This window comes from Sinocyclocheilus anshuiensis, unplaced genomic scaffold, assembly GCF_001515605.1.
Source record: "Sinocyclocheilus anshuiensis isolate Anshui unplaced genomic scaffold, SAMN03320099.WGS_v1.1 scaffold810, whole genome shotgun sequence".
Taxonomy (NCBI): domain Eukaryota; kingdom Metazoa; phylum Chordata; class Actinopteri; order Cypriniformes; family Cyprinidae; genus Sinocyclocheilus; species Sinocyclocheilus anshuiensis.
Window position 1 is genome coordinate 282443 of NW_015542409.1, and position 23043 is coordinate 305485.

A 23043-nucleotide genomic window follows, 5' to 3' on the forward strand; every position below is an offset into this window, starting at 1 on the left:
CAAAATATAGGCAACAATTCATACGTGCTAAATATATGTATCCCATGGTACACCTCACATCCTCTGAACTGCAACTGGCCACATTGTAAAAGGATTTGAATCATTTATAGTCTCTCCACAGGCCATTACAGCTACAGGGTAGAACGTTCCCCATATGATGATAAATCTATAGTAGCAAAACCAATGTTTAACACTATTTCGATCTGCTCCATAGACAACAAACACAAAATTTTCAACATAAACGGATACAGATGTGTCAGACGTAGCAGTAGCTCTTTATAGTAAGTGTTGCCGTTAAACATCTGATAATTATGCATTATGTTAATGACAACAGGATATAATTAAGATAAAGAAAATTCATGTTTCAGAGCTCAGAGTTAAAGCACTTACTAAGGGGATTTTGGGCTGCACGTGACAGAGATTCAGATCACCACCACATGTGTCCTGGCTTTATGAGCGAAGACTCATTCATCATGACGATGAGGCAGAGCTGCTGTGTCACTCTCTCTCTCCGTCTTCAGGATCTTGTCAGCTAGACTTGGAACTGCATCATGTGTTGAGTACCAGGAAATTGAGATTGAAGCCATTGCTGCTGTCTTATGAATCCCAGTACCATTACATTTTCATGCGCTGATGGCTCTGTTTGACATACACAGATTCCAGCACATGTATGGCCAATTCCATATGGGTCTGCCATGCCTCCCAAAACTGTGGGAAACTGTGAAGAGTAGACTAGGGATGTGCACCTGAACATGAATGGATGCATTTCTTAAGAGATGTTTATAGAAGACGTTCTTGCATCTTAAGAAATAATTTAGCTTACTATTAGACAACTAGTTCACTATTGTGACCAAACATTGCTCTGTGTGTGGCAGTACATTGTAAGTTGTGGCTACATTGGCTATAGGGAGATGTATTTAAAGACACATTTAAAGGCATAAATGCCACACCCTCCCTTTTACAGTCAGTATACTTGCTGAAATGAAAATACCTCAGAGTTAAGAACCCAACTGGGTTTCTGTGCGTGTCTTGTTGCTTGGGAAAGTAAAGACCCTCCAGCTTCTTCTGCCATCATGTGTTATGTTTTCGCCTTGCTACTGATGCTCTCTTAACCTTGTGGTTTATGGATGTCACAAGCTTGTTTTGTACATGTGTACCGCTGTACAATACACTGAAGACCAGAGCAGCCCTAGTAAAAGTGACTGTGAGTCTATGGGGATGGATCCATTTCATTCACAGTTGAGGAAACGTACAACTGTTGGCACTCGGTATACTCCAGTGCTTACTCAAATCCCATGGTCATTTCCTTTGGGTTTTACTTAGTAAGCCACGTGCATGTGCTAAAGTGCACTAGCATGTGTGTCGGCCATTTGTGTTAATGTCATTGAGGCTCCAGTCAGAGTGTATTAAGGTTTCATACACTGGTTTTTGGTAGTAACCTTGAGTTGCACCTGTGCTTATGAAATACTGTCTTATTTGATTAAATGATTTATTGTATTTTTGTTTTCTGCCAATATGTTAGTTGTAGATGTATGTGCATTAGAGGTCAAAGGTCACATTTGAGTAGGCCATTTTTAACAGGCTCTTCCTGGTTTATCCCAGGTGCTGCTCAGATGCACTTGGCCAACCCCAGAAACGAGTTCTGTGTGGGTGCCAATGATGAGAAAAACATATGATAGTGTTTGGATTCGATGACTTGCTACAAATGTTGCTATTTTGCAAAGTCATAAAAATAAAAAACGTCTGCTTTAGAGGAAATCTGCAGAAAAACTCTGAATGGGATCTCCCTTCGGATAGTTTATTTAGCATATTTCCTGTCATTAGGAGCAGACGAAAGAGTTTGCAGCTACAATTCAGTGCTGTATTGACAGGGGTCCGCCACAGTTTATCTTTTGAATGGCACCTTTGGGGATGACTGTGAAGAGGAAGTCCGATTTAAAACTTCAGTTGATTTCAAGAGCGACACGAGCAAAAGTGTAGATTTGTCACAATGCAAAATTTAGTAAAATTTTACGTTTGCAGTTTCATTTCATGCATTTAGCATTTCTGTACAGTAAAGCGTGGGGTTTGGATACACAAGGTCATGATTTCGCTTGCCAGGGAATGTATGAATTGATGATCTGTCATTTAAGATTTTAGCTACTTGCAAATACTATATGTCCAGAAAAAGTCATAAAATCCAGAGTTTTTGATATTCCTGGATTGCACTTAAGCAAATCATAAAGTCCCTGATTAGTGGTCTAGTTGTAAATGGTTTCATGTGGCTTCTTTTGTAGGCAAGCATGGGAAAAAGCACAGGTCAATTTATGTGGCCACAGCGCTGCACATATCCTGTAAGGCAAGGCCAAGGCCAGAGCAGGTGAGCAGAGGTATGTACAGTATAGCCAGTTCACAGGAAATAACGCACATGAAAACCAGATGCTCCTGAATTGTTCCTGACCCATACCTACTTTCTGTTATCCTCACTGGATTAATTTTTCATGAACCATCTGAGAAATGTAACCTTATACTGAGCAGCCAATTTCTTTCTGGTTGTACTTATGGCTTTTGTTAATATGTTTGGGTTTCGTGTTTTCCGTAAAAACAAACAGAGTAAATTTAACATCATGAGCTTGAATAAGATCTTATTCTTTGTCATACAACGTTTCCTTTTGAGCTAGTTCTGATTCAATTTCTGATTAGTGGTGGTTTAGATCTAGAAAACCTCCTCTTATATGAGATGCAGTTGTTTGACATTTATCATGACCACTGGTTACAGAAAAGACGCATGCATATTATAAATTATTCAAATAATTTTTATTTTCATTGCAATGGTCATTATTTTTAAATTTAGTAGTTTCCACTTAGACAAAATGTATTAATTTATATATAACTGGAAACTGTAAATATATATTACAATACAAAATAAATGCTTTTTATTTTATTTTAATGTATTTTAAAATGTAATTAAAATGTATTTTTTCAGCAGCCATTACTCCAGTCTTCAGTCATGTGATCCTTCAGAAATCATTCTAATATGCATATTTGGTGCTCAAGAAAAAAATCTTGTTATTATTATTATTATTATATGTTAAAAACAGTTGTGCTCCTTATTAAAGGTGACAGTATAAAATGACAGCAAATATATTCACATTGTTACAACAGATTTCTATAAACTTTATATTTAAAAAAAAATCCTATACAATGTACAAAGCTTTCCACAAAAATGCTGAACAACTGCTCAAATGATTAATCAGCGTGACTCAGGTGCAATGAACTGCAAAGATCTCCTGGTCATTGTGTGGGGAGCACTGGACACTACAAATGATGTTATGTGTTGTATAAATGTGGTGTACTTTTTAAATCAAAGCCTCACAAATGAATCATAAGAGGTTGAACCAGTCATGCCCATGCTAACATTAGATGCAAGCCACCTTATAAATCCTGACACAGCTTTCTAGACTCCTTCAAGGACTTAGACCTCACTCTGTGACGGTTCCTAAAACAACAAAACGTAGCAATTATTTATAAAAAAGGAAAGCAGATGTCCATCATGTCTACCACATTTGGCAGGTAGTAACATGGTCAGACCTATAGAATAACAGTCCTCCTGGGTGGAGACTCTTAAACCCCCCACTGTCATTAGACTGATGGGCTTAATTTCGGGCCACTCCTACATGCTAAATCAAAGGGTTGAGTGAAGTCCGACCACATATGGCTAGAAGCACTCGTGTCACCGCACAGAATGAGAAACATGCACGCTGCTTTATGCCATGGGGGGAGTGGAATATGATAGTGTCTGAAATAAAAAAATAAGTCTCTGATGTTATTTAAACAGGGTGTGTTTAACCAGACTGATGTAATTATTTCAGGACCCTCTAACCCTCAGCCATATGTTCTTGTCTCAGTGGTGTTAGTGCTGCCTACACACCAGCAGGAGTGTGAGAGTACATAAGTGTGCTCTGTCAGCCTGTCTGTCACACACTCACTAAAGCACTTACTTCATTGAGTACGGTGCAGGTGTAAGACAATGAGATCAGTTGAGACTTTTATAAGGGCTTAGTTCAGACATGTTCTGGCAGTTATGGACTGAAGCAAGTACCTGGAGCTAATTTGGGATGGAAACTGTTAAATCCTGTTAATAATCAAATCACTATGATGACTCTTGTTTATATTATTTAGCTATTTTTTTATCTACATTTTTCAAGCTTGCTCAAGCTTGAATATATCAGCTGTATCAAAGTTTTGATGAGTTCAAGAGCAATTTAAGTAAGTTTTTATTTAAAAATTTGAATTTGGGCAACATTGGTTATTGAAATGAAAGTACTTTAAATTCCATTTAATTTCAAGCTAAAAGTATAGGAAATTCTGATTATAATGGTGTCTAACTTAAAGATGACACCAAATAAACTCTAAATACAGCAATAAATTTGAAGTGGAGGGTAGAAATAGATATTACAATTTTGCTGTCACTTACAGACCGCAGGTGAGTTTTGTATTATCTTTAGCATTTATTAATTTTAATGCAGGTATGTTGTGAGAGAGGTTGTGTAGGTATTATTTTGTGAATTATGAAATACCATTATCGCGCCTTTTTTCAATGTTTTAATATGAACATCAGAGCACTTTATATAGAAAGATTTGAGTATTTTTTGCCCAATTTCCATATAGTTGTGAGGGCAATCCATTAGTATGACAATATGGTTTTGTGAAATTTTGCGGCATGCACATCTGAGTGAAGAAAATATATATTACGTCTATTTTATGGAAGTCAACACATTTATTTCATTGAGGGCCATCAATCGACAACAGGTTCACACTGACATTGTTTGCTTTGGATGGTTGGCTTGCTTGTTCCCTAAAATCAGATCAAATCAGCTTTTGAGTTCACAAGAATGCTGAGCCAGTGCCAGATGTTTTTTGCTTTAATCGTAGTGTTCAGAATGTCCTTCAGTGCTCAAAGGTCTCAAGAATGTTCTACCTGTGGTCACAGATTATTGCAGGATGTGATCTGAAAATGAGACTGTAGCCAGCGGCTTTTGTGTTTCACAGTACCTCACAACCGAGACGTCAACCCTGTGCGGCTTCCTGCTTTCGTCTCTGGAGTATTTCTGACTCTCCTCACCTCTAAACCATACTTTACAGAGCCACCAATTTCATAACTCAAATTAAACATTACATGCCGAAAGAATACGTTTATGGCATTCTGACACAAACAACAGCAGTCCTAAGCCAAGCCAGATGCGTAGAGAAAATTCCATTTCAGAGAATGTTTTGCATTATGAAAGCCAAAAAAGGCTACTTTTATGTGAAACGATTGATTTTATTTTCAAATGTTCCTGCTGGGGACTATGCCAAGTTAGTGGCTTTTTCCATCAGTGTCATTATGACTTTTTGTGTCGTAATTATAGGTTATTAATGATCCTCTCATAACCAAAGCAAACTTTGAATCGGCTACAACACAACCCATGAACAAAGTTGACAGAAATTTACCACTGTTTGATTTCTTTCCAGCCTTCGTCCACTCTCTGTTTCATGCAACTGGCCCACTCTAATCATTGCAGAAGTCCTCTGTCTGTACATTTTTGCATTTCTACTGCTTTAGTCTCCAATTATTTCCAAGCCTGGCGACCTGAATGACTCTCCTGGAGTCTGGGAATCTGACCCCAGAGGACTGCAGCCGGGACGGGTAGTTAGTGGAGGTGCTAATTGGCTCTGAGGGGTTATGAAGGTCCAGTATCAGATGAAGTGAGATGCAGACCAAAGCCTGGACAGAGGGTGCCGTCGTGGGGGGGGTAAGCAGGGCAATGGGGCTTTCAGTGGATAATTGAGCAAGCCCCCACAAACTGTGTAATCCTGATGTCTCACACACACACACACACACACACACACACACACACATTCACATTTAACAATCCGATGAAATGGTTTGATGAATGCAGCTTTATTTCCTGTGTTGATGTGTTTGCTAATGAAAGAGGAAGTTTAAGTGGTACAAATTGTAGAGAGTTTTATTAATAGCCAGTAGACTTCAGTTTACATCACTGCCTGGTAAAAACATGCAAAATTAAAAATAAATTCATAAATAAAATATTTTTGCTCAATTTGTCTGGAAGAAAAAAAATATATATTTATTTTATTGTATTTTATCAACTTTTGGAGTATGCTAGCATATAACAGACATGGACTAAAAGCCCCAAAATACTTAGAAAAATTTTTGTTGTTTTTTTAATGTTTAAAATTATCGGGGTTAACTCAACACACACTCATGACAGTTTATCTCATCAGCACTTCCTGAGGAACGACAGCTCTGTTTGCTGATGCACAGATTAGAGAGAGAAAGCGTGAAGTAGCATGAGTGGAAAGAACAAACTTAATTTACAAGGAGTGTCATTACACGCACCAAAGAGGTTAAACCCAGTGACAGTTTCAGCTGGGTTTACTCAGAGGATGAATGATGAAACTGCTTCTTAATAGTAGGGTTGAAGCCATCACTGTGGTTTGTCTATGGTTTTTATAGAGACTTGTTGAAAAACGAGTCATTAGATGTGTTATAGGACACAGTTGTTTTAAGATGAGAGTCTTGAAGCACTTGTTACGTATGCAAAACTCACTCAGTTTAAATTCCTTGTAGATTTTAAATTATTTATCACTGTGATTGTAATCAGTGTTATAATCAGTGTTTTGTGGTTAAAAATATCTCTGGAGAATATCTTCTCTGCACTACATGTGCTATTTTCCATCTCTTTGTTTTTTGTGTATTTTCTATGAAATGGGTTCAAATGATTCAGAGTCTCTGGAATGCTGGAATGATTAATTGACTGTATTGAGAACTGTGTGCAAGTGCACTCGTATATGACAGAAGAGTCCAGAAGAGAGCTGGAGAGGAGGGTCCACCCATAAAAATACTCTTGGAAATTTTAGCTATAGCTCTGTACAAATGTAAACTGTACAAACAATGTTTCATTGTTTCTAACTAGAGGGAAGTTCTGACATTTCCTGTATTGAATAAACACTCGAGAGACCTCAATGCCACTGTAAAATACATTTTTATTTACAATTTATGTAATATCCTGCCTCACGTGAGCAGTGCTGTAAATATACCATCTGGTTTGTTAAAACAATTTCTGACAATCATAGCAAATTGTTTTAGAAAGTGTTTAGCAATGTCAAAGGGAAAGTTTTGTAGTATTATATTTTATAGGATCTTCTCTAAACAAGCTAGACTTGGAGTAACAATGGATTTGTGAGTGTGTCTGTGTATGCATTGCAGAGTGTGTGTGTGTATATACTTTATATGTGTGTGTGTATATATAGACAGAATCACCTCACAAGTGATAATAACAACACATTTAAAAGATGTCTCACCCTAGAGACAGATGTACACAAGAATGTGGTTGAAACCACATGTGTATATATAAAAAATGTATATATAAAATTTTACAGCTGAGACTAAAACAGTTGGAAAATATGACTTCCTGAATTTGAAAGTAATGTAATCAAAGTCCAGTTCAATGTGTGCATGTGTATAAATCATCCCCCTTTCTACCAGGACTACTTTTGTTCATTATAAAAAGATATACCTGTCTATATAAATCTTCACTATTTTCCTAGGTAATAATGTTTAGTGTGGATCTGTACAGTTTGGGAAAGTCTTTGGTAGCTGAAACCCCCGCGGTTACTAAAAGACCCCAAGCCAGCAATGATGACAACCAGTTTTAACATCTTACAGCTGTGGAAAAACAAGCTTAGAGTCTGTAAGCACACAAACTATGAAGAGATGTTTACAGATTTATCAAGAGCTCCACATTTTTAGGGTGCACACAAACATACTACAAAAATGCAACAGCAAACTATATCAGTTTCAGTTTTATCAAGTAGCCACTAACAACATGTGTAAAGCATGTAAGCAACATCAAGGTCGTAACTTCGATATGTGTGCCTGTACTGATTATGTACTGTTAAATAGAAAATCGAATGCTTTGTGAATTGTTTTGGTTAATGCTTCTGCTAAATCCATCAGTTAACACGACCATTCAAAAGTTTGAGGTCATTTAAAAGTGTTTAATGTTTCTGAAATGATCTCTTACTCCAGCTTACCAAGGTTGCATTTGTTTGATCATAAATACAGTAAAAACAGAACTATTTGAAATATTATTACTATTAAAAATATTTTTTTTTTTTAATGTAATTTATTTCTGTAATGGCAAAGCTGAATATTCAGCAGCCATTACTCCAGTAATCCAGTAATCCTTCAGTAGTCATCCTAATTTTGTGACCCTGATTTTGTTTTCAAAACACATTTCATGCTATCAAAACTTTTTGTGCCATTAATTCAGGATTCATTTTGATGAATAGAAAGTTGAGAAGAACGCCATTTATTTGAGATAGATAGATAGATAGATAGATAGATAGATAGATGGTGTATACAGATGGACATTTCCTCAGAGTAATAATGAGCTAAGAGATGTTACGTAGAAATGACCAGAGAAAGAGGGAAATGGAGATTGAGTGAAGGAAAACGGGATGGGGGAGAATTAGCAAGGCAGCTGGGCTCACACAAGGCCTCTTATGTGTGTGTGCTCATGAGGTGAAAAGAGAGCATTCTCTGTGAACTTGAACCGTATTTGTTGTTTTGGGAGAGTGCTGTACCACACTATGGAGTGTAATACTGAGAGAGAATAAATAATGAAAGGCATGAGGGGGTCTTGTTTAGCTAGTGTTTACAGACCTGAATAAAAGTAAGGGTGACTGTTGTAGTCAAGTTAAAAACCTTGTCACACATTCAAACATAAACACAAAACATCCTGTCTCACTGTTTTTGACACAAATGTTTTCTCACAGGAGCATTTCTCATACAAACACACACACACACACGGGACAAAGAAGCAGTTCAAACCCCAATTTCATCTAGGATGCTGGCCTACAGGGTATTCCATTCTTCCTTCCACACTGGATGTTCATCCAGGAATTTACAAATTTCCTCCAACTCTCTCTTAAAGAATTATTCTTAAGGTTGTGTGGAGTAGTGAATAAAAATCTGAGCGAACTGGAAACGGGAAGCTTTTAGTTCCACACCTGAGCTACAGTATCACCATTGTGTCATTGAGTGGGACACTTAAAGGGATAGTTCATCCAAAAATGACATTTCTGTCATTATTACTCACCCTCATGTCATTCCAAACCTGTAAGACCTTCGTTCATCTTAAGAACACAAATTATAAGATAATTTTGATGAAATCCGAAAGCTTTCTGACCCTCCATAGACAGCAAGGGTACTACCACGATCAAGGTCCAGAAGGTTAGTATGGACATCATTCAAATAATCCATGTGACATCAGTGGTTCAACCGTAATTTTAAGAAGCTACGAGAATACTTTTTGTGCTCAAAGAAAACAAAAATAATGACAACAAGTCATGCGTGTGGTGCTGCTAATGTAGAACATGCATGCACTGAGCCTGCGTCGCATGTGTCGTGATACTCTCCAAAATGGCGCTAGGGTGACGAGTTTTCTTTGCACACAAAAAGTATCCTCATAGCTTCGTAAAATTACGGTTGAACCACTGATGTCACATGGACTATTTTAACAATGTCCTTACTGTGTTTCTGTGCCTTGACAATGGTAGTACCCTTGAAGAAAGAAATTCATACAGGGTTGGAATTTTAATTTTTAATGAGCCATCCCTTTAAATACTTGTTAGTAAAAACAGGAATTATTATTCATAAATATTTAAAAATACTTGTTACAGACCTTCCTAAAGCTTTCTTTCTTTCTTTCTAATTGTGTCCACTAATTTATTTGGATAACTTTCGCCATCACCCAGCATCCAACAGTAATTGAACAGAATATAAAAATGTTTGTCATTTAGAATTGGCCAGACTTTCAATATTGTTAATTTCCCTTTATTTTTTTTTAATTTTTTTTCCTTCCTAATACCTATGTATTTCTATGTCTGTGTGTCTAGGAGCTGCCATTCCCAAGTCAGGTGATCTACAACAGGGTTGGCAAGTGTGGAAGTCGAACAGTCGTCCTGTTGCTGAGGATTCTGGCAGAAAAGCACCAGTTTAACCTGGTGTCCTCTGACATCCATAACAAAACCAGACTCACAAAGCATGAGCAGGTCAGTGTGTGTGTGTATGAGGCAACTAATGCTTCTGAGAAATTGTATAGCAAGCAAAAAGTATAGCAAAATAAAAAGCATACTATGATGAAAACTGATGTGATTAAATAAAGGTGTTTGCCAAGGGAAATGCTTGCTGAATGCCAGCAGCAATGAAACGCATCCGAATGGCACTCATTGTGGAGAAAAGTACACACTTTCCTCCCTTGCGGAGAGGAAACGAAAACATTCTGTCATCCCGTTTGGGTCGAGTCAAACCGTCACACCTCCACACCGCTAAAATCAACCTATGAAAAGTTCAAATAAATAAGCTGATTAAATAACGCTCATATACGTTTGTTGAGCGGGAGAGGGAAATAAGTGACTAACGTGAAAATTAAGAACTTTTTGACTGTAAATCTGTCCATATCCCGGAGTACACCCATAATTCTGTCTGGATATTATGGGACCTTTTTGAATAAAATGATTTTGTGAGTGATACATTATTCATAGGTTTTAGAGAGTAAACTGGTTAGATGTACAGTAAATACTCAAAGCTAATATTAAATGTGTGTGTTTACAGTGGTAAGCTCTGAACACATACAGGTTTCATTGCCATCAGAAAAACTAACTGGTGTGTGTCCAGACAGATAGAGCTGACAGAAAAAGCTGCATGATTGTAATAAGCAAATCCATCAATAAGAAATTTTTAACTTTGAGCTAAAATAGAGTTCTCAATCTATATAATGAATTTCTCCAGTAAAAACGTTTGACTGATGGAGCAAGTTTTTTTTAATAAACAGATTAAATTACTTAATAAACAAGTATTTGACATCTTGTTTTGATTGGATTATTGATACAGACGTCAAGTTTAATCATCTAATAAACCATTGACAATGCTTGAAAAATTTAATTATCCCATAGGCTTTGTCCATAATTAGCATAACTTTCCTTGTGCTTATTAAGTGCATTTCCAGTACTTGTTTTCTCTGGCAGATAGTTGTGATTGTGACTGATTACCTATTTGTGGCCTTGGAGCATCTGCACAGTCTCCTAAACAAATGCAAATTTCACTGCAGGATAAGGGTCATAAAACTCTCATTTAGAGAAGAAAGTTTATTTGTGTGTATAGAGGGAATGTTCAGTCTGTTTTTAACCGACCTTTCAACAAGACAAGAACAAATGAACCTCCTCTACATTCATAATCTTCACATTGTTATGTGATTGTGTAGAACAAGGTTTTGTTATTAAACGGATAGATTACACAAAAATGAAAGTCTGTCAACTGCCAATTAATATAACTTACTCACCCTCATTTTGTTGCAACCTGTATGGCTTTCCCTCCATGGAACTCAAATGGAAAAGTTCTGAAGATTCTGCTGTTACAATAAATGGACACCATCATAAAAGTGGTCCATACGATATGTTGGTCTTTAGTGTTACTTTCGGTCATTGTAAGGCAGGTGTGTCTAAAATAAATTCCTACAGTGACCTGACTTGTGTAACAGTAAGCAAAATAAAGCATCGGACTCTTGTGTTCCGTTATGTCATTCTAATAAGATATTTTTAAAGGGGTCATATGATGCTGCTAAAAAGAACATTATTTTGTGTATTTGGTGTAATGAAATGTGTTTATGCGGTTTAAAGTAAAAAAAACACATTATTTTCCACATACTGTACATTATTGTTTCTCCTCTATGCCCCGCCTTTTTGAAACGCGTCGATTTTTACAAAGCTCATCAGTCTGAAAAAGCGAGGTGTGCTGTGATTGGCCAGCTATCCAATGCGTTGTGATTGGCTGAATACCTCAAGCGTGAGACAGAAATGTTAACGCCCCTCACACACTGTTGATGCCGTGTCCGGCCGGAGCGACGAGACAAACACATTAACCCAATGCACCAAACCACTAACTGTTTACCCAACCTGAGGTGTAACTTATGATGTGATTCAACCAACACCTCTTTTATCATTACTTAGTACAGTGTATGGTCATCTGTGTGCCCATATAACCGTTTATGGAACAGGACATTTTCTCATTAAGATGATGTCACTACCTCAGGTTGTTACAGACTTTGTGTGTTTTGGCTTTGACGCAGCATTTGATAAAGGATTGAAGCTTGAGCAGAGCACTTGTTACAGTGTTGTTAGCTATTTGACAGAGATGTGGGCCAAACAACATGAAGAGGTTTAGGTTTTAGTATGAAATCTGAATTCTGAGGGTGATCTTTCCCAAACTGGAAACTTCTGGAACCTATTGTTGAGCGCTACAGGAAGCTGCGCTCTACACACCGTCCTGGCAAACCAGATCAACATTACGCCATCCCGTTCTTCATATGGCGATCCGTTATAGGAATTGTTAAGTCTCCTTATGCCTGTGTGTGTATGTTTTTAGAGACTGTAACATGCATTTAGGGACACATGGGCTCTATCAGAGCTGACTGGGGCCCCAGCTGGCCCTCATTAGGAAACATTAAGGTAATGAGAAGTCAGCCTCATCAGATGACCTAATAACTTTCCACTGCACCATGCACTATCCAAGTGAGGAATGTTTTCTTGGTGTGTGTGATTCTGAAACTTGGAGAGACGAGATCTGTTTGCAGTGTTTTTGCATTTCTGGTTTAATGTTTTAAATGGATCCACCACTGTTTCTGAAGAATTATTGTTTTATAGCAACTGAAGAAAGTGTAGCACACGTATGATGTGGTTGTGTTCTCATATGCTGTACAAAATCTGTTGGACAGTAGTTTTAATTAGTTGTGTCTAGTTATGTCTCAGTTTACGAGTGTTTTATTTAATTGTTTGACAGGAATAATGTATATAGTAAGTACTTTTCATGTAGCATACATGACATTTTATTATTACCACCAGATATAACTTTTTGAATTGGTGCTCTGCGATTGTATTAACTTGTTGAACCCCATTGCTGTTTGTTTTGTTAAATTGTCAGCGTTGTTGGATAAAGAGATGGTCATGAATGGTTATGTAACATGCATTTTGATCTGTTTATTTGTGTTGATTTTTTTGCCAGGTGGATTTGATGAGAAATATTAGCACTATTCCGCAGCCTTTTCTGTACACCAGACATGTTCACTTTCTCAATTTCACAAGGTAAGCAAATCAGGAATTATTTATCTGAATGTATCTGATTAATCCGAGATAAAAAAGCAGCCAAACATTGGTGAACAATTCAGTGCTTATCCTCTTTGTCTCTTTCTTTCTCAGATTTAGGATAGAACAGCCTGTCTACATAAACATCATCAGGGATCCCATTAACCGTTTCCTCTCCAATTACTTTTTTCGTCGTTTTGGGGACTGGAGAGGAGAGCAGAATCACTTGATCCGCACACCCCAGATGAAAGATGACGAGAGATATCTGGTCAGAGGCTGTTTCTAAATCCCTCCCTTTTTTCCAAATTCCTGTTTCTTTGTTATTTTCTGACATTTTTGCTTGTGTTTCAATGTTGTTCATATAGGGATGCAGCAGTTCTCAGTGTTGTGAGCACTCAGTCAGCACAGGTCCAAACATAAACATTTGAATGCTGATGTGAAGGACAGACTGTAGTTCAGTGTGCTGCAACCAAGCTACATAAGACTAGTAATTTACCTATTCAAACATATATGAGCTGTACGTATATGCATACAAGTTTACATAGCAAATAGCAGAGTGGCCATTAAGTGACTTCACTTGGGGACTGTATTTCCTGTTGAGAATGAATTTATTGCACAATGAGTGTTTGTGAGAGAGAGTGCAAGAGTCTGGTTTTATTTTTGGAAATTAGCTCAGACAATGTGAGCAGAATGTTCAGGAATTGATTAGTCATGCTTGCTTTTATTCAGTCAAATCAATTACATTGCTAAACCCTCTCTGATTTGGATTTGTGGGAAAAAAAACAGCATGGATGCTGAAAGTCAAGACAATCACTTGAAAACTTGGCACTGCTGGAAGAATTACATCAGTCGACTAAGGATTGTGACAGAATTATGGCTCATATCTGGTATTCATAAAACATAAATGGCCAGTTTCCCAGACATATTAATCTGGAACATTAACTGGGACTTTTTTCTTTAGGTTACTAGATAATTCAGTCCAGGCCACTTTCTCTGTTAACACTTAAGCTCAGGGCGTTTTTTGGTATTTTCGCCTAAATTTCGCAGAGTTTAACTGGTTTTAACTCATCTTTTGCTCTGTTTAAGAAGGTGAGATTTATGAATATTTCTAGTAGGGGTCAAGGTTTGGTTAGTTAGCTTGATTTAGTTAGCCTCTGCTGGCAGATGGTGTTACTATAGCATCTTGTTATCTGGTTAAGCATCTTTCTCTATTGACGGCCAATCAATAATATTTTATATATATATAGCCTATATATAGAAAAGAGAGAGAGAGATTTTTTTTTTTAGCTATTTATGTATATACTCTTTTAAAAATTTGGGGTCAGCAAGATTTTTTTGAAAGAAATGTATACTTTTATTCAAGAGGAATGCATAAGGAATCTTAAAGGAACACACACGACACAGTCCAAAATAACACACAGTAGCAGTTCTATTACGATGGGAATTGAACTTATGTTAGTTAATGAGAGACTACAGTAATTATAATCAGAACTTCACCATATAGAATGCAACCTCCTCTTAAGATCCCCTCTACTCCTGGAGGCCTGGTTAACCACATCTCTGATTTCTATAGTTTAGGATTACTGTGGCTTGTGATCTATCTCACACTAAACATATCTGTTTGCTTGATTATGTGTCTGTAATAGCTGGGCCCTTTGTCAGACCTGAGCCTTCAGATGGTATGCTACTGAAGTTTCATTTTTGATCTTTCCTTTTGAATTTAATTTAATTATTATAATCTGTGACGTACTGGGGAATTCCCCACAATCTGCATGGATGTGCACACCCACACATACTCAAAGCTGTAGAATAACTGGAGATTGCGAAGTCATCCTATTAAATTGAAGCATGTGAAGGGAGTTTCTAAAGTGTTAGTTAGAGCATTAGAGAATGTCCATGTATATGGGGAGGGGGACTTTCTCAACTAGTGTGATTGCAATTTTACAAGCTGGTTTCCTTTCAATGCTTAAAGTGTGTTTGTGTGTATAAGTGTTGCTTGGTTGATGGGTCAGTGGCCCAGTCTCAGCCGACCTTTAGGTGTGAAAAACACACATATACAGAGAGAGAGATTTGACACATTTGAATACATTTGATACCATGATCCTAAAAACCTTTATATTTCAGGTCTTCTGCTTAAAATGAAAAGGAACACTGCTGTTCAAAATAAGCCTTTAATGCTACATTTATTTAATCAAAAGTGCAGTTAAAACAGCAATATTGTGAAATATTATTAGAATTAGTGAAACATTTTTTCGTCTATTTTAAAATGTAATTTATTCCTGTGATGGTAAAGATTAATTTTCAGCAGCCATTACTAGTCACATAATCCTACAGAATCATTCTAATATTCTCATGTGGTGCTCAAGAAACATTTCTTATTATCATCATTGTTGTGCTGCCTAATATTTTTGTGGGAACCATGGAAACATTTTGTTCAGGATTCTTTGAAGAATACAAAGTTCAGAAGATCAGCATTTATATGAAATGGAAATCTTTTGCAACATTATAAATGTCTTTACTGTCACTTTAGATCAGTCTGATGTGTCCTTGCACCCGCTTTTTGTGTGAGGTATGCTGGCAGACCTTCAAAGCTGTAGGACTGTACTGCCCATGTTTACTAATGACTGAAAACATTATAGCCGTACCGTGTGTGTGTGTGTGTGTGTGTGTGTGTGTGTGTGTGTGTACATGCATAGCCAGGGAATTTCCCCTATTAGTGGAACTCATCCAGGTTCTCAGTGTGGCAGACTGACTTCTTGTCTCCTGTCGTGTCCTATCGTCTCATCTTGTCTCCAGATGTCTCATCTCAATTCTGCTTTGCTCAAACAGTGGTCTGTCAAAAATTATGTATGCAATACCCATTATTTATTGTTTGAATTCTTCTTTTTTGTAGCTTTTTCTAGACAGAATACACAAAAATGCTTCGTTTCACATCAGGCAAAGAGCGTGTTGCGTGGTGACGTCCATCTGGAGGTAGTTTAGGGGTAAATTGCGATGGCTGTGTTCCTAGGTGCTTAGTGAAATGGCCACCTTGGGACTGAATCAAGAACACAAGGCCAAATAAGTGTGTCACCTGAGCTGAAGTGGGTCCTCTTAGAGAGAGAGAAAGAGACTGTGTGTGAACGACTGCCCGCTTTTACTGCTCGGGACATTTGCCAGAAGCACACTAGCCATTTGCTGTAACTTTATAAGTAATTTCATATATACAAACAGACTTTCTTTTTATACTCTCCTCTTTTCTCCTCTCCACCAAACAGTATCTTCCTCCTCATTGAATTTGCTTTTAATTGTTGGTTTTGAAAGTCTGGCACAGCTTTAAGGCATCATTATCTCTTCAGGGATTGAGTAGGTTGTTCTCTAAGTTGATGTGTAATTGGTGATCTGTCATTTCTGTTCCTTTTGTTCTCTGCAGACATTTGCCCTTTTGGCCATCTGGCTTTCTGTACTTAAATCCTTTCCCTTTTTATATTCCAAAAAGTCAACGGAAGCCCAAATGGAACATAACCTGTTTGTTTTTCAGCAATAGCATGTGTGCGTTCAAAGTGCATATCCATCAGAGTTTATATGTGTCTCTGTTGGGGCGGAGTGGGGATGCGGATGAAAGGACATTGATGCGCTCTTGGCTTTTCGGCTCTATTCAGATACACACAGAGTGAGTATTGTTAAAGGAGCTGGCCCTCCTGGAGCTCCACTGCTTTGAAGGAATCGCCAATGCATTGGCTTGATATTGTCAACAAATGAACACGTTCATAGTACAGCGAAAGCAAGTTAAACACAGCAGTCTGCTCTCTTTGCTCTAGTTCACAACCACAATTAAAGGGTTAGTTCACCCAAAAATGAAAATTAGCCTGTGATGTACTCACCTTCGAGGCATCCTAGGTGTATATGACTTCCAATTGGAGTTATATTAAAAATTGTCCTGGCCCCTCCAAGCCTTACAATGGGGGTAAGCGGGTGCTTTTTGTCAATAGTCCAGAAGATGTGAAATAAAGTGCGCGCATCCGTAATAAAGCGTGCCTCACACGGCTCCGGGGCGTGAATAAGGGCCTCCTGTAGCGAATCCATGCATTTTTGTAAGAAAAATATCCATATTTCAAACGTAATAAACACTCTTTTCTCACTTCCACTGACTGTCATACATGCAAGTCATTCCGGCGGATGACGTAGGACGTATACGCAGCGCGCGCCTCTGAGATATGCTAGTCTCGTGAGTTTGTTTACAGGAGCAAATAAAAGCAAAGTTTCCTTACTTTAGCAAAGGAAAACCAGTCTCTTCTTGGTTTATACTGAAGTCCTCTGACATTTTTCTTTACAAATCCTCATTTTGTGCTTTTAATTCGTGACCGGCGTTTCGTTTTGTTCTCTCTCCGCATTCGTCACTAATCATGCAACGCTGACGTCCTACGTCATCCACCGGAACAACTTTCGCATACGACAGATAGTGGAAGTGATAGAAAAGTGTTTATTACGTTTGAAATATGGATGTTTATCTTACAAAAACGCATGGATTTGCTACAGGAGGCCTTTATTCACACCCTGGAGCCGTGTGAGGCACGTTTTATTACGGATGCGCGCACTTTATTTCATCTCTTCTAGACTGTTGACAAAAAGCACCCGCTTAACCCCATTGTAAGGCTTGGAGGGGCCAGGACAATTTTTTATATAACTCCGATTGGATTCGTCTGAAAGAAGTAAGTCATATACACCTAGGATGCTTTGAGGGTGAATAAAACACAAGCTAATTTTAATTTTTGGGTGAACTAACCCTTTAAGGTTTGGTGAAGGAAAAAGTAAGATACGGTAGAGAAATCAGATGAAGTTGGATAAAGAATTCCCCAGAATGCTGTGCATTTAGGTCTAATTGAATGTGAAAAGTAAATGTCTTGGAATACTGTCCTATCTACAGATAATAAATGTTTTTAAGCAAACATCTCAATCCATACATGTGTCTTCATATTGTAAGTACGGTACCTATTTTTAGATTATTTATTTATTTATTTTTGTTCAAGAACATGTCCTGGTCATATTTACCCCCAAAATCATAAGGAAGTTATATTTATATGTTATATATATTATATTATATATATATTATGTTAGATATATTCAATATTATATATTGAAATTAAATATGAAGCCCATTTTATAACCATGACACATTTTTTAATTGTGTTTTGAATTATTTGACAATTAAGAGAATAAATATAATATTAAAACATATTGCAATTAATAGTTTTTTTTAAGTTGAACACTAAGAACATAACGTCCAAAAAGCCCAAAACCTTTTCATAATGGTTCTTTGTTTTAGGGGTGAAATGTATCCTGGACATATATTTTATGAATTGCCTTTTAATATGTGTCCACATTAAGCCCACAGTTTAAATGGTTTAATAAGAAAAATAAAACACTCAAACATTTGGAATGCAGAGTAAGTATTTTGGAAAGTGACACTACAGAATTTGGGAGGGGGACAGTAAAAAAGTTGCCAGTTGACTCTCAAAGTGAAAACCAGCTTAAAATGAGCAAAATTCCCAACATGATCAGGTCTGCAGTTTAAGTGTTTAAATCACCCACCATTTCAGTCTCAAAAGGTCAGTCAAAACTGGAGAAACCATCAGAAACATTAATAATCAAAACTGACTGATATTCATGCTTTTAATGGTCAGGATATTGATGTAATCCAAGTTGATTTCTAAACTCTTCAAGAAGATGTATTAAAAGGCAGCAAATGTGTCAACTTTAGAGGACCTTTTCATTTCCTGAATTAGGACTTAATAAAGGGCAGAGAAATAATGCTCACGTATCAGCTCATACTTGTCATGTGTAAAGGGCATTCTACTATGAAAGATTAATGCTGAAATAACTCTGAGTATGTTTTTCTACCTGCCAGCATGACCGCTCTTTTCTTCAAGACCCACAGCTTGCATGTGATTCCCTCCAGCTCTTAGGCACCCACCTGGGGCTCATGAAAGGGAAGGAAGGAGTGCGTGGAGTCTGGAGCCTCGTGGCTATGTGGTCTTTACTTAACCTCTCTTGTGCACAAGTTAAAGACAAGGCTGTTAACTTGACAAATCGCCCTCTTTTCCAAGAAGTGTTATCTTGACCATGTTCTTTGCAGCATGTAATCTGTTGTTTTAATTTTCAACAAGTATCATTATAGCATTGTTGGCTGCGTTGTTTTGAAGAAATTGCATATTGTCATCTTCTTTCACATCTTTCCTTTCTCCTCTGTTTTTCCAAATAATATTTTTATTCTTATCCATGTTGTTCCCTGAGGACTTAATGTATTGTAGGGAGAGGGAGAATTGATGTTTTGATCTCTTGTTTTCTTTGACTAGTCTGGTTTCTTTTTGTTACATATAGGAAACAAAATACTCTGGGTTTCGTTGGCCTTCCCTGTTGTGTGTTTTAAGTGTGGGTGGATTGCCTTTACATATTTTCCCATCTAATCTTCGCCAGTGTAATTAAAGCTTTTGGATCAGATAAAGTGATAAAACTTTGTTTCTGTCAATGCATTGGGTCCCTAGTCTATGTTTTGGAAAGATAACGTTTATAAGAGATAACCATTATGACTTTCTAAAGACTGTGGTTCATTGCTTGTGTAAGTGGTGCCCCCTTGTGTTCACTAGAAGAGATTGGTGGTACAATGGATGGAGTATACCGTATTAAAGCATATAATCCATTGAAAATGAGTGTGTCTATGATTTTGATTCAGTGTGTTCTATGTGCTGCTTTCTTTTTGGCTGTAGGATTTGTCTGTCTGACTCATTTCCCCTGTTCTCCACTGCAGGACATTAATGTTTGCATCATGGAGAACTACCCAGAGTGCTCTAACCCACGTCTCTTCTACATCGTTCCATACTTTTGTGGACAACACCCTCAGTGCAGGTAATTATGACCCATCACTCTTTGGGCAATAATGTTGATGATGGCTGAAACGCTTTCAAACCAAAAACCAATCACTCTTTTTAATGGCATTCACTGAACTTGTACACGTGCTTATTGTTATCTTATTGATGATTATAGAGTTAAACAGCTGTTTTGAAATCATGCAGATTTTCTTCCAGTTCTGCACTTTCACAAGCCTAAAGGGATAGTTCTTCCAAAAAATCTAAATTGTCATTGTTTACTCACTCTCAAGTCATTCTAAACCTGTATGATTTTCTTCAAAATATATTCAGACAAAGACATTTTGAAGAATATTTAGGTTCCCATTGACTTTTGTTCAAAAAATAAAATGGAAGTCAAAAAAAGCTGTTGAAAGAATCTTTTGAAGTAATTTTGGTAACCAAGCAGTTTTGGTTCCTTTCGACTACCATTTTATTTATTGTCAATGAATTGTAAAATGTCATCATTTACTCATCCTTATGTGGTTGAGTAAATGATGGCAGAATTTTTATTTTTGGATGGACTATTCCTTTAAGATCTTGTGCTGTATTAACAAATAAATGTTTTTAAAATCTCTTCGATTAAGCAAGCTGAATTCTTTGTATGTTTTCTTGTCAAATAATTGGCTGGGTTTTTTTTTTGGTCTGCCTCAGGGAGCTGGGTGTTTGGGCTGTGGAGAGGGCCAAACAAAACGTTATAGAGAACTTCCTACTTGTGGGAATTCTGGAAGAGTTGGAGGATGTGTTGCTCCTTCTGGAGAGACTCCTACCTCACTACTTCAGTGACGTCCTAACCATCTACAAGAGTCCAGGTGTGTTTTATTCAATTATTTTGAAATCTTGTGGGAAATTAAATAAAAATAAAGAAAATAAATAAATGTGAATGCAAATATGAATACAAATGAATGAGCATGCAGAGATTCGGATAAAGAAAAATAATTAAAACACTCTGATTATCTTCTGGAAATATTTTGTAAACTCATTTTGCACATCAACTTTGAAACAATATTAAGTGAAGCATGTTCCAAATGATTTTTAGTTGTCTTGAATTGCACACTGTAGCTTTCTCTGTGGCTCATAGTTTTGTAAATCTGCAGCATTTTGGAAGATGGGGAACCTTACAGGCACAGTGAAGAAGCACATGCCCACTCTAGAGGCCCTGCAGGTGCTTTACCAAAGGATGAAGTATGAGTATGACTTTTACAACTTCATTCGTGACCAGTTCCATCTCACCAAGAAGAAGATCGGCCTCAAGTCCACCTCCCAGAACTCTGCTCATGAACCTGACTTTCTCCGTGAGCTTGCCCTCAGGACCCATGAGCCTTTGGAGGAGGAGGAGGAAGAGGAGGAAGAAGAGGACGTGGGGCAAGAAGATGCCAACATCTGGTTGGTTCAGCCCTGAGTAATAGCAATGGAGGTGTAGGCATGGCAGATATCTCATAAGCTTGATGTCTATGTCCAGTCAGGAGGTAGAGTCAAAAGTCCCAGGTTAAAATTGGGTGTGTAACCCCTGTTTTTAACGGGATGGCCCTTCAAGACACTCTCAAGAGGAGAAGGGGGTCACAGAAGCGTCTGAATAATTGTTTAAGGAACCAACAATTGTGGCAAAATGATTTTGTTCATGTTTATGAAATTGAGTTGGTTATGGTCATTTCCTGGTGAGATGATTCAAGATTGGAATTACAGGGATATTGCTGGATTGTCAGAATGGAGGGATGAACTAATTGTGGTATAGCAGAATGAGATACTGTGGAAGTCTGATTTTAGGCACTACTTCTGTACACTTGGTACCCGGGTGATCTCAGTCTCACACATCAACACACACTTTCACACATGAACACATTCAGACTATGCTATGGAGGCGAGTGAGGATCACAACAAAGTGCCAAACCTTCAAAGGGCCAAGGATTACTGCATTAAGCCTGGAAGTTGTAGCTGTAATCACCGTAAACAACTGAAACACACCAATCAGATCTCATCATCTCATCATCACTCGCTTCCTCCTCTGGTTCCAGAAACCTGCTGCAACTCTGTGCCAGAATTTCAGTGCTAAAAAGGATTATTAGAAAGGATTTTTTTAAAGGATCATTTTATATTGTACATGTACGGTGTTGTACAATGAATCTAAAACTTTTGAATGGCTGGAAGATGTCAAATGCAGCACACTGTTCATTTAAAATGTTTGATGTGGATGTTAAACATTTTCTCGCTTTGTCAGTGTGTCTTCTGTTGTGTTCAGTCGTTGCGTAAAATTGGGCCCTTAAGTTCCGATTTGGTACACAATGTGCTAAGAACACTTAAAAGTAATAGTTCACATGAAAATGTAAATTGTAATGATGTTTTTGTTGGCAGCAATACAATTTTATCCCATCCTGGATTGCTTTACAGTGTATAATATAAAACTACTGGGATATCAAACAATACCTTGCTAGTTAGAGCTGAGCTATTCAAAGTTCACTGGTGGTTGACTGTGACAAATGTTTTATACCATACTTATGTCAATGCCTAATATTTTGGGCAGGATCACAAGCTAAAACAAGAAGACAGTAATATTAAACTAAATTCATTATTTTGGAGGTAAAATGAATATACTCATGATCAGTAAAACTGTCACACATATTGAAAAACAAGGAAAAACACATGGAAAAACAACTGACAGCAGGACAAAAATATTCTTGAATGTGAAAGCATGAGTTTGTACATTGCATTTTAAACCCAATTTATATATATATATATATATATATATATATATATATATATATACATAAGGTTCCAGTAGTGTTTTAATTGAAGAATGGTCCACTTGCATTGTTTACAGGTCAGCTTGATGGGACGTTTTTGTTGAACTATGCTGGTAAAGTGAAATGAATGATTAATTCATGACTAAATAGATGCTATAGCTACAAGCTCTCACAGAATTTAACACTTCCCATTTAAACTTGCCAGTTAAGTGTATAGGTGTATGTACTTG

General features: G+C 37.3%; 1 protein-coding gene across 1 annotated transcript in view; it reads left to right on the forward strand.

Moving 5' to 3' along the window:
• LOC107693205 (uronyl 2-sulfotransferase-like) overlaps window positions 1-22779 on the forward strand; it is a 49532-nt gene extending 26753 nt beyond the window's left edge. The window contains exons 3-8 of the mRNA XM_016492493.1: window positions 9946-10101; window positions 13109-13188; window positions 13303-13456; window positions 19976-20073; window positions 20727-20884; window positions 21170-22779. Of these exons, the coding sequence (XP_016347979.1) occupies window positions 9946-10101; window positions 13109-13188; window positions 13303-13456; window positions 19976-20073; window positions 20727-20884; window positions 21170-21474 (951 nt within the window). The 3' untranslated portion in view covers window positions 21475-22779. The remainder of the gene's footprint in view (window positions 1-9945; window positions 10102-13108; window positions 13189-13302; window positions 13457-19975; window positions 20074-20726; window positions 20885-21169) is intronic.
• Window positions 22780-23043: the final 264 nt, after the last annotated feature.